Raw genomic sequence first — 12,442 nt, 5'->3', positions numbered from 1 at the left:
ATGTGCCCTAATTTACTTTTAGCCAATCCTGAGAGGTCAATTTTGCCTAAATTTGAGTTTTTCAAATCTTTGGGGATCACAGATGTTGAGCTTGCGAGTGTTTGCTCTTCAACTCCTGCTATTTTGGGTCACAGTTTGGAGAACCTACTCATTCCTAACTTTAAATTCCTCAAAAGTGTGCCACTCTCTGATGCTAATATTATTAAATCGTTTAGAAACGAATCATGGCTCTTTACGTTTGATTTGGCAAAGAATGTGTCTCCAAAACTTGCAGTCCTGAAAGAACTTGGAATGCCCGCGCCATTTATTGCATTGATTTTAACATGTTATGCGCCTATAGTCCTCCAAAAACGTGAGAAGTTCGATAAAAATTTCAAGAAGGTTCTTGAAATGGGTTTTGATCCTAGGAAATGTGGGTTCATCCATGCAATGAAGTGTTTGTCTCAATGACTGAATCAACTTTGGAACAAAAATTTGACCTTTTCAAAGGGTGGGGGTGGTCTGATGAGGACATTATGTTGGTGTTCAAAAAATGCCCCATTTGTATGAATGCCTCTGAAAGCAAAATAATGAATGGAATGGATTTTCTATTGAACAAGATGGGTTGGCAGTCCACAGATATTGCCTTGTTTCCAAAGGTTTTCCTTATGAATTTGGAAAAGAGGGTAATCCTAAGGTGTTTGGTAATTAAAGTTCTGCAATCGAAGGGGTTGGTGAAGAAAAATTTGAGCCTATGTGCATGTGTACACCTTGTTGAGAAGGTATTCTTGGATAGGTTTGTGACAAAATACTTGGACAAGGTTCCTGAATTGATGAATATCTATCAGAGCAAGGAAGGCTTTCAGGCTCTGGATATGAATATTTGTGTTTCTTCCAGCAAACTGTAGCATGTCAACTTTCCAAACCTAAAACGATTGTATAATCTCTAAGTGGTGGTTATTACATTTCAGTGTTGTAGTTTATTCAATAATGTGGTTTTGATTTGCTCTGGGTCCCTAAAGTTTCTAACAAGCCCTTCCTTGCTAGTAAAATTACAGTGAAGCTTGGAGGTCAGAGAAAGAAATGAATGAGTGATATTGATTGACTTGAACAATATTATAGATATTTTTGCTTGTGCAACTTCTTTGTTTGGTTGATGTGTGCTCCTGTACAATTGTAATTGCAATATTCTATCAATCTCCATTGCACTGGAGGTGCATTTCAGGTATCAGGACATGTTTATTGAGACTCAGGACATCAGTGAAGTTAAATTCCTTTGTGGGAAAGAGGATATGTTTATTGAGACTCGGGACATCAGTGAAGGGGATTGATAGGTAGAGTTTTGCTTGATTAGAACTATATTTTGGAGTGAATTTTAGTATGCCTTGTGTGCTAATGTCCTCTGAAAAGTGCTTCAGAGACACATCTTGTGTTCTAGTTTTTTAATTTGTTTTAACAGAGTATAACTGAACATTACATTTCCTTGATCGATCACTTGGTCTGGATTTCAATATAAAACTTTTGCAATCTTCTTTTAAATAACACCACACCATATGTGGAGTATATTATATCACGATATTATGAGCTCAACTCACGTACCACTTTATAGGCGAATAACCTAAACATTTGGATGTGCTACAACGTTGGATGACAAACGGTATACATTGAAGTGTCAAACTTTTCCATTAATGAACTCTTAAGAAAGATTAACTAGTTATTTTTAGAGTAATTTTTATCCATTGATTGACAACCCTTTCATTGCTATCATCGAATCACTAAGCCGACAATCATCCTTTTCCAACAAGTGAGTTTCCTATTCACTGTAGATGAGCAGTGCCGAGTCGAGCCACTCAACACCCCGGTCAAGATCCCTTTACTTTTAAACTCTTTCATTCAGTCTAATAAATCTTTTGAGAGGTATACCCCACATAAAAACCATCTACCTAAGACTCCTCACCCTCTAGATCTTAACACAATGATAGAGTTATAGTTAAAAGAAGAAATTCGACAACATGATGAGGTTTTTATAGAAATTTTCATTTTAATATTTAATTAAATATAAAATTATGAATACATCTTTTTTTTTTTTAATAATTATAATTAAAAAGGTTATGAAAATTTATCTTAAATTATGTGTTTTAAATTTCGTATCTAATTAGGGATGTAATCAAGAATTTAATCAACAATAAAATTACAATTGTTTTTGAGACAGAATGACAATTTTCAGCCTAAGGTATGGTGGAAAACTTTTTCTCACCCAAAAACTTTGGAATTTTTTTTTTTTTTCATCCATTATTATGATCTATCTATTAACTTTAACTAAAGAAAAACATAATCATAAATTTAGTGGAAGTTGAAAAATCAACTACTTAAAAATTTCTCTCTCGTCCTCATCCTCAATATCCCAACTCAAGTCTTCCTCTTCCTAATATGGAGGTAAAAAGGAGCACCTCCATATTAGGAAATGCAATCAATTCTAAGTAGGGGTGTTATCGAGCCTAGTTGAGCTGGGTTTTCGGCTTAATGAGCTCGGCTCGTGAGAGAGGAAGAGTAAACGAGCTGAGACCGAGTAGAGCCGAGCCAGAAATTATGTGGCTCGGCTCAGATCGGTAATGGATTTTGCATATTTCGAGCCGGCTCGTTAATCGAGTTCGAGCCAGCTCGCGAGCCATCTCCAAATAATTTTGTTTTTTTTTTTATTCATTTTTTTTTTCAAAAATTCGTTGGGTAGCAGTCTGACTACCTACCTCCATTTTCTTTTGTTTAAATTATTTATTATTTTATCAATAAAAAATCAAAATCATTTTTTTTAATATTATTTTCTTCATTCTTCAAAGGTTTAGGGCTCTTCAAATTCTGTTGGCTAGCGTTTCGTTGTTCTCTAATGTCTGAAATTTAAATACATGCAAATCATAATTTAACTTTGTCTGGGCAGTAGCCATCTCCAAAATCCAACGAAGATGATGACGAACCGATGAAGAAACTTCAGATCTGACGATGATGATGACGAACCGACAAAGAAACTTTAGATCTGACGAAGATGATGACGAACCGACGAAGAAACTTCAGATCTAATGAAAATCCGACGAAGATGACAATGATGACGAAGATCCAACGGCTGCCGAAGGTCCGACGAAGATGAACAATATCCCACGAAGATCCCGCAAATCTGACGAAGATGAACAAGATCTGGTTGAAAATCAACACTTTGGGTGGAGTTTGATTCAAATTTTACGGCAAGGGTTCCACTACTGACGGATTTTTTGCGATTTGGGGAGTTTAATAACGGGGGCCATTTTGTTATTTTTTTAAACTTGTTTGCATTATTTTCAATTAAATACCAATAGTTCAAAAATTCTCAAAAAACCCCCCATTTTTTCGAGCCAGGCGCAGCTCGCGAGCCTGACCAGCCGAGCCTTGTATGGCTCGAACTTGGCTCGTTTTGTCTCACGAGCTAAGTCAAGCCGGCTCATTATCAGATGAACCGAGCCGTTAACGAGCTAAGCCGAGCCGGCTCGTGAGCGGCTCGGTTCGTTAACCAGCCCTAATTCTAAGAATTTAAGAACTTAAGATTCATGATGTATTGTGCTTTAACTGGCTCGTCCTCATCTTCAATATCCCAGCTTAAGTCTTCCTCTTCTTTTGCAACATGAAGTCGCTTCCTCAAGTCAGCTCTATTTGGGCTCCCATCATGAGTCACTTTCTTCTCATCAATGCTGCTAAGATCCTCAATCTCATCCCAACGAAGCACCATTTTGTTCAAACATGCTCTCAATTTCCTCAATCATCATATCCAAAACAATCCTAGATTTCCACTTATTATATTGATCTAAATCATCAACTTCCTCACAATACCTATTTATATCTCCTTGAATTGCATGAACTTGAGCATGAAAACGACTATACGGTTTGTATTACCACAATTATTATTTTGATTAGTATTATTATCGGATTAATGAGATCAATCGCTTGGATAGCATCCTTATCGTGAGAGATGATCAGGGTCGTCCTTTTCAAAACGGTGTTTCCAAACTCGTTAATGACGGTACCAACTATCCCTGTGGATCCTTGGGACACCTCAAGTTCCTTTCTTAGACTTGTCCCAAACTCCTGCAGATTGCTAGGCTGGAGTTTGGGAGGATTGTTGGGATTTGGGTTTTGTTCATCTGGTAGCAATTTAGTGTTGGAGGATTTGGAGTCGGGTTTTGGTTGGGGATCACTGAATTAGTATCATCGGAAAAAACGGATTTAAAGAAATTCATGATGGAGTAGGGTTTGGGTTTGGAGAAGCAAAAAGAATCTTATCCTTGGGAAACTTCGTTACATGGTCCACAGACCAAGAAAGAAAATTTTAAATCGTTGATTTTAAAGCTTCTAGTGAATTTACCATTCTATCCATCTTCAGTTAAAATTAACAGACGTTTCTTAACGATGGGTGGGCAATTGTTTTTCTCAAAGTTTTGGGTGGGAAAATAATTACGCCAAACCTTGGGCGGGGAATTGTTATTCTCTCTTAATTAAATGAGTCGCGTCGCGTGATGGAGAGCAGTAACGCAAGATTGAAAAGGGAAAACCCTAACAGCAGTTTATCAAATCTGTGTTGTAATTCTACGAGGCCATTTATATACAGATTCGCAATCAAATACCCAGTTCAAGCTGAAAATTTGAAACGATTCGTGAGTACTTTCTTGCTTTTCTTCTTAATTTTTATTTGATTTGGCCATGTTTCCTTTGTGCTGCAAAAGACTGCAATTTCAACTAGTCCCAAATTGGAGAAATGTGGCATACTCGTCGATCCATTTGAGTTTTGTTTTGCAGAATACATCACTTTTTTCTAAATCTTTCTCATCGGTTGAAGTTGTTGCACATGATAGAGAAAAACAACATTCATTCACAGTGTCTTATTTCATAAACTCGTGTGGGTTGTCCCCAGAAATTGCGACTTCTTTATCAAAGAAAGTAGCTTTTGAAACCCCAGAAAAGCCAGATTCTGTACTTGGCATTCTCAGGAAAAATGGGTTTACCAATGCGCACATATCCAAACTAGTTAAAAAAAAACCGAAATTGCTTTTAGGCAGGGTTGAGGAAACTCTTTTACCCAAGCTTGAGTTTTTCCATTCTGTGGGGATTTCTAGTGCTGACCTTGCGATTGTACTGTCCTCAAACCCTACTATTTTGTGCCAGAGCTTAGAGAAACAAATTATTCCTAATTACAATTTCCTCAAGAGTTTGGTTTCCAACAATGAAAAAATTGTCAATATTTATAAGTGGGTATATTGTTTGCATGATGTGCAAAAGAAAGTTGTACCCAATATTTCTGCCTTGAAAGGAATTGGAGTGACACAATCAGGTATTTCAACTTTGGTCACCTCAAATCCCGGTGTATTGTGTGAAAGTTCTGAAAAGTTTGATAAAAGTGTCAAGAAGGTTATCGACATGGGATTCAATCCTTCAACCAGTGCATTTATTGATGCACTTGTAGCAGTTACGACCATGACTGACAATTCCTGGGAACAAAAACTGAAGGTTTACAGGAGTTGTGGTTGGTCTGAGAATGACTTCCGGTTAGCTTTTAGAAGCCATCCCAGATGTATGACTCTGTCTGTGGAGAATATAAATACCAAAATGGACTTTTATGTGAACAAGATGGGTTGGCAACCTTCAGCAATTGCTAGAGCACCTATGGCTTTAGCTTATAGTTTGGAGAAGAGAATCATCCCGAGATGCAGGGTTTTATGGGTTTTGTTGTTGAACAACTTGATTAAGAAAAAATTCGGTTTGTCTTATGTGCTGAGTTCCTCTGAAAAGCGCTTCACAGACAATTTCTTGTCCAAGTATCAGGAACAGGTTCCACAACTATTTGATATATATCAAGGGAAAGTTGATCTTTCAGAACTGGGCATTGGATTTTAGCAAAACCTGAGACAAACCAACTGTAGCTTGTTATTTGTTGGTTTTTTTCTTTTTATTGGTTCTTGTTAATGTGAGTGCCTTTGGCCCTGAACTTATTGAGCTCTGAATACAGCCTAGAGCTTCTTGTATCAGTTCTGATTGTTTAATTGGACCAACTGAAATGAATGAAGCTGATGAACACGCAGAAGGAAGTAATGATTAAATCATGTTATACAAATCTCAAAAATGTGGGTTCATCAATGCGATGAAGGTGTTTGTTGTAATGAGTCAATCAACTCTGGAACAGAAATTGGACGTTTTCAGGGGGTAGGGATGGTCTGATGAGGACATTATGTTGGTTTTCAGAAAATGGCCCAATTTTATGAATGCCTATGAAATCAAAATAATGAATGTAATGGATTTTCTTGTGAACAAGATGGGTTGGCTGTCCACAGATATTGCCTTGTCTCCAGACTTTTTCCTAATGAGTTTGGAAAAGAGGGTAATCCGAAGGTGTTTGGTTAAAGTTCTGCAATCGAAGGGGTTGGTGAAAAAAAAATTGAGCCTAAGTTCATGTGTAAAACCTGCTGAGAAGCTGTTCTTGGATAGGTTTGTGACAAAATACTTGGACCAGGTTCCTGAATTGATTAATATCTATCAAAGGAAGGAAGGCTTTCAGGCTCTTGATATGAATATTTGTGTTTCTTCCAGCAAACTGTAGCATGTCAACTTTCCAAGCCTAAAACGATTGTATAATCTCTAATTGGTGATTAGTACATTTCAACTTTTTAGTTTATTGAACAATGTTGAATTACTTCAGTTAGTTCTGCAGAGCAACACTGTTTTCATCGCTTTCCAATTTGCATTTGATTGTATACTTTAGTTCATATTTAGAATGTGGTAAACTTTTAAGCTAATTTGTTACATGACTAGTAGATGCAGACCTGAATCTCAACTATGTGGTTTTGATTTACTCTAGGTCCTTGAGTTTCTAACAAGCCCTTTCTTGCTATCAAATTACAGTGAAGCTTGGAGGTCAGAGAAAGAGATGAATGAGTTTGACTGACTTGAACAATATTATAGATATGATGCTGTGATATTTTTGCTTGTGCAACTTCTTTGTTTGGTTGACGTGTGTTCTTGTATAGTTGTACTCTCAATATTCTATCAATCTCCATTGCGCTGGAGGCGGATTTCAATTTCTTCAATATATCATACCCAAAGAAACCTAGATCTCCACTTATTGTAATCATTTAAATGATTAACTTCCTCACAGTATGTATTTAAATCTCTTTAAATCGTAAAAACCTGAGCATCAAAATGACTATACGGTTTGCATTGCCCACTATTATCATTCTGATTAGCATTATTATTAGATGAATCGAAGTCAGTGATCAACCGTTAAAATTGTTGATTTTTCGGCTTCTAGTGTATTTAACATGCGGTCCTTCTTCAGTCGAAGTTAACAGAGGGATCTTAATGATGGGTGGGAAATTGTTTTTCTCAAAGTTTTTGGTTGGAAAAGACTTTTGCGTAACCTTGCGTGGGAAATTGTAATTCTCTCTTAATTAAATGAGCCACATAAGACAACGGCTCCAGATATACGGTGCGTTTTGGTCTCATGATGGAGAGCAATAAGTTAACGCAAGCTGAGAATTTGAAAATTGAACTAAAAACCCTAAAAGCAGTTTATCAAATCCGTGTTGCAATTCGACGAGGGCATTTGTATAAAGATTAGCAATCAAATACCCAGTTCAAGCTGAATATTTGAAATAATTGGTGAGTACTTTCTTGCTCTTCTTCTTTTTCTTTTCTTTCATTTGTATTTGATTTGGCCATGTTTCGTTTGTGCTGCAAAAGACTGCAATTTCAACTAGTCCCAAATTGGAGAAATGCGTCATACTCCTCGATCCATTTGAGTTTTCTTTTGCAGAATACATCCCTTTTTTCTAAATCTTTCTCGTCGGTTGAAGTTGTGGCACATGATAGAGAAAAACAACCAAAACAACATTCATTCACAGTGTCTTATTTCATAAACTCATGTGGGTTGTCCCCAGAAATTGCTGCTTCTTTATCAAAGAAAGTAGCTTTTGAAACCCCAGAAAAGCCAGATTCTGTACTTGGCCTTCTCAGAAAAAATGGGTTTACCGATGCCCACATATCCAAACTAGTTAAAAAAAAACCGAAATTGCTTGTAGGCAGGCTTGAGGAAACTCTTTTACCTAAGCTTGAGTTTTTCCATTCTGTGGGGATTTCTGGTACTGACCTTGCGAATGTACTGTCGTCAAATCCTTCTATTTTATGTCATAGCTTAGAGAAACAAATTATCCCTAACTATAATTTCCTCAAGAGTTTGGTTTCCAACAATGAAAAAATCGTTAATGTTTGGAAGCGAGCAACTTATTTGCATGATGTGCAAAAGAGAGTTGTTCCCAATATCTCTGCCTTGAAAGGAATTGGAATGACACAATCAGGTATTTCAGCTTTGGTGACCTCAAATCCTTGTGTATTGTGTGGAAGTTCTGAAAAGGTTGATAAAAGTGTCAAGAAGGTTATCGACATGGGATTCAATCCTTCAACCAGTGCATTTATTGGTGCACTTGTAGCAGTTACGACCATGACTGAAAATTCCTGGGAACAAAAACTGAAGGTTTACAGGAGTTGGGGTTGGTCTGAGAATGACTTCTTGTTAGCTTTTAGAAGCTGTCCCAGATGTATGATTCTGTCTGTGGAGAATATAAATACCAAAATGGACTTTTTTGTGAACAAGATGGGTTGGCAACCTTCAGCGGTTGCTAGAACCTCTGTGGCTTTAACTCTTAGTTTGGAGAAGAGAATCATCCCGAGATACAGAGTTTTCAGGGTTTTGTTGTTGAACGACTTGATCAAGAAAAAATTCGGTTTGTCTTATGTGCTGAATTCCTCTGAAAAGGTCTTCGCAGACAATTTCTTGTCCAAGTATCAGGAACAGGTTCCACAACTATTTGATATATATCAAGGGAAAATTGATCTTTCAGAACTGGGCATTGGATTTTAACAAAAAACCTGAGACAAACCAACTGTAGGTGGTTGTTTGTTGGTTTTTTTTATACACGTTTTTTGTTCTTTTTTTGTTGCTTGTTAATGTGAGTGCCTTTGGTCCTGAACTTATTCAGCTCTTAATACAGCTTAGAGCTTCTTGTATCAGTTCTGATTGTTTAATTGGACAAACTGAAATGAATGAAGGTGATGACCACCTAGGAGGAAGTAATGATTAAATCATGTTATACAAATCACTAATGGATGTTGCTTTATGCATTGAAATGGCGTATGATCTTGTTTCTTAACTTCTTTTTTTCTTTTTCTTTTTTTTATTTGTTTTGAACAGAGTATAATTGAGTAGCACATTTTCTCGAAGATATAAATTTGACCTGCATGTTTTTAGCTACTCAGTCTTGTGAAAAAAGTCTTTAGAAAGTTGTACTTGTGTTTTACTTCCATTATCATTAGTTTGTGTCATGGTTTTCTGATTTAGGAAGAGTTGAAGACACTATAACTGTAAATTAAGTTAAATGAGAGATATCGATCGGGGTCAAATAGTGGACACGGTTTGCTTGAGAGGCGTTGAAAATGGTGGGCTTTTAACAGAGCAAAGGGCATGTTCTCACCCAAGGTTTTGCGATTCCATTTTGCCACCACCAGGCCCTCACGCGGCGGCCAAAATCTGGCCACCGTGAGGGCCAAGAAGCAACCATTTGGCCCCCATGGTGGTGGCTGGCGGCGACAATAGCTTGGGATGGATGAGGGTGATTTTGTTTCAAATTAAAATTTATATAAGCTGAGGTGTTTTAGCAAAATTTCAAATGTAAGAGATTTAAAGAAATTATTCAAATAATAATAATATATTAATATTTAAAAAGGAGGGTAATTTAATAATCTATATGACATACTAACTAATTTATACTCTTAGCCAAACATATCAATATAACATACCTATCAATTCATTTTAACATAACAAAAATATTTTCCTAAACATTTCGGGTCTGTTTGGATGGGGATAATATTAGATAACTAGAGTAATATATTTTAAATTGAGCAGATGACGATATTTGGTTGATTTATAAAAAATTATTCCTGTATCTTTTATGACAAATAATGACATTGATTTGGGGGGTAAGCAATATTATTACCTTTGTTGTTGCCCCTAAACAGTTGAGCATTTGGTTCAAATTAGTCTTATATTTGTTAACATTTACAAAACACCAAATTCACTTATGCAGACCATTTTGTCCTCATTTTTTAAATTTTTCGGACGACATTGCCTTTGCTATTGTCATTATTTATAGAAATGTCATTGTACCCAAAACTAGCCATTATCGCCAACCACTGTCGACTACTATTGAAAGCTGTCAAAAATCATCATAATGGCATACAACCAACCGTATATGGCCGGCCGTGCTCCAATGAGACCTTTTTTGACCATGGATCACATATCCATTGTCGGAAACGGCCATATCTGGCCGTTTCACGCCCAAATCTTAAACGGGCGGCATTTCATGGCCAAAGACCTAGCCATTTCACGGCCAGATCTATGGCACTGTTGGCAGTTGCTGATGGTGGTGGCTAGCTGCCACTAGTAGCTTGGGGTAGTTAGGGGTGTTTTTGTTAAGTTTAAAAGGTTTTTGCTTGCTAGGGTATTTTTGTTAAATTTGAAAAATAGGGGGTTAAAAGAAATTTTTAAAAAATTATAATAAAAAATACTATTATACCGTATTAATATTTAAAAAGGAGGGCAATTTAATAATCTATATAACATACCCACAAATTTATCCTCCCAACCAAACATATTATTCACTAATTTATTCGAACCAACTAAACATATTTTCTAAATATTCTCAATAATCTTCAAGGTGTTCTTTTATTATGTTAATATAATATCCTTATATAATAAAACATTATATGATCCAAACATCCCCTCTAAGTAATCTTCGAGGTAATCTATATTTTCATTAATATAATATTCTCAATAATACAACATTATCTGAACCATACACACCCTTAATATTTAGAAATATGCATGATATAATATCTAGAAATAGTTTTTTTGTCCAGCAATGACGGTTTAAAATACTTTTAAAATTTGAAATTTTTTTATTTAAAAAATATAAATTTTTTTATTTATTAATAAAGAGAACGTTCAAAAGATAATATTAATTTTACAACCTAACATGAAATTAATTTATTAATGCAAAACAATAACAAAAACATTCTTCTTACAAATAAATATATTTGGTTCCATTCCTTCCACATTTATCCGGAGGATAGTTTTGTCCATATATAATATATTTGGTTTCCAAATTTATTCTTACAACCAAATAATTTAATCATTATCCATTCCTACTTATATATCTTTCCCATGCTTGTCATTATCCATAATCATATTCTCATTCCATTGGATTCCACGACCTAGGGGTATTTAAATTGTGGCTTATTCCAATTTTAGGCATCCTCATGCAAGGCTGAATCCTTTTAGCTTCATTACATGAATGTGGATTATCATCGATTTGCAGAATATGGAAAACATAATTAATGATAAAACGACAAATTAAATTATACTTTTATTTGTGTGCTATATATGTATAAAGTAGGCGGCGGTGGGTAGCATTGTGGAAAAAGAACATGGAAATTTCTAATGGATCTATGCAACGAGAGAGTAAATTAAGGATGCATTTGGTTCATAAAATGTTGTATTATTAGGAATATTATATTAATCTCTATTTTAAAACTTGGACTAGACCGACCGGTCTACACTGGGACCCAACCTTAACTCCGGTCCAAGTTAACATAAAAACCGAAAATGGCATAAAACCCGCTTTGGAACGGTAATAGTCTGGTGGAACAATATAAAACCGCCGGTCCAACTAGTCCGGGGCTTAAAACGGTTCACTATTTTGGGGTTAATTTGATCCCTAGAAAACTCCTATTCCTATTTCCTAAACCAGATTTGCATAATCATTTCATTCTCCATTTCATTGAGCCAGCAAGCATTCTCCATTTCATTTCAATACCATTTTCATCTCCAAAGACCAAATTGCATTTTCCATTTTCATCTTCTATGCTTCTGCACTTACTCTAAAATCTACTATGTAAAGAAGAAGAAGGAAGGGAGGGGAAGGAAGAAGAAAGAGAAGAGGAGACTATGAGAAAGAGTAAGAAACAAGAATAGAGGAAGGAAGAACACTAGAAGAAAGAAAAGAGGAGACGAAGGCAGAAGAAAGAGAAGAGGAGAAAAAAAAAGTTAAAGGAGAGAGAAGGGAAAGTGATAGAAGAAAGAAGAAAGTGACGAGGAGAGAGAAAATAAGAGAAAGATGAAAGTGCTAGGGGGAGAGAAAAAATAATTAATAATAAAAGTTGCAGGTGCATTTGTTAAATTACAAGGACTTATGGGTAAATTTTAGGGGTATATTTGCTAGTTTTCAAACTTATAAGGACCGATGGAATTGTTTAGATATGTGTCTTTTTGTATATCGGTTAGATTGACCGGTGGTCAACCCTAGAACCAGCTCCTTGACCGGGTCAAGGGGCGATCCGG

The 12,442-nt window shown here is 36.0% G+C and overlaps 3 protein-coding genes across 3 annotated transcripts; all 3 read left to right on the top strand.

Annotated features, from left to right (window-relative positions):
* LOC116126825 lies at positions 1 to 450 on the top strand. Its single transcript, XM_031412497.1, has one exon. The coding sequence runs from the start codon at positions 1 to 3 to the stop codon at positions 448 to 450; it is 450 nt and encodes a 149-aa protein (XP_031268357.1).
* Positions 451 to 4,701: 4,251 nt separating this feature from the next.
* Positions 4,702 to 5,892, top strand: LOC116126824 (transcription termination factor MTERF2, chloroplastic-like). The gene has a single exon (XM_031412496.1). It carries the CDS (start codon positions 4,702 to 4,704, stop codon positions 5,890 to 5,892), a length of 1,191 nt encoding a protein of 396 aa, XP_031268356.1.
* Positions 5,893 to 7,483: 1,591 nt separating this feature from the next.
* LOC116126846 lies at positions 7,484 to 9,129 on the top strand. Its single transcript, XM_031412524.1, has 2 exons — positions 7,484 to 7,650; positions 7,805 to 9,129. Exon 2 carries the CDS (start codon positions 8,333 to 8,335, stop codon positions 8,906 to 8,908), a length of 576 nt encoding a protein of 191 aa, XP_031268384.1. The 5' UTR covers positions 7,484 to 7,650; positions 7,805 to 8,332; the 3' UTR covers positions 8,909 to 9,129.
* Positions 9,130 to 12,442: the final 3,313 nt, after the last annotated feature.

Source organism: Pistacia vera, unplaced genomic scaffold (genome assembly GCF_008641045.1).
Source record: "Pistacia vera cultivar Batoury unplaced genomic scaffold, PisVer_v2 Contig184, whole genome shotgun sequence".
NCBI lineage: Eukaryota > Viridiplantae > Streptophyta > Magnoliopsida > Sapindales > Anacardiaceae > Pistacia > Pistacia vera.
The sequence above is the reverse complement of the archived record's forward strand: the minus strand, read 5'-3'. Positions and strand labels throughout refer to the sequence as shown.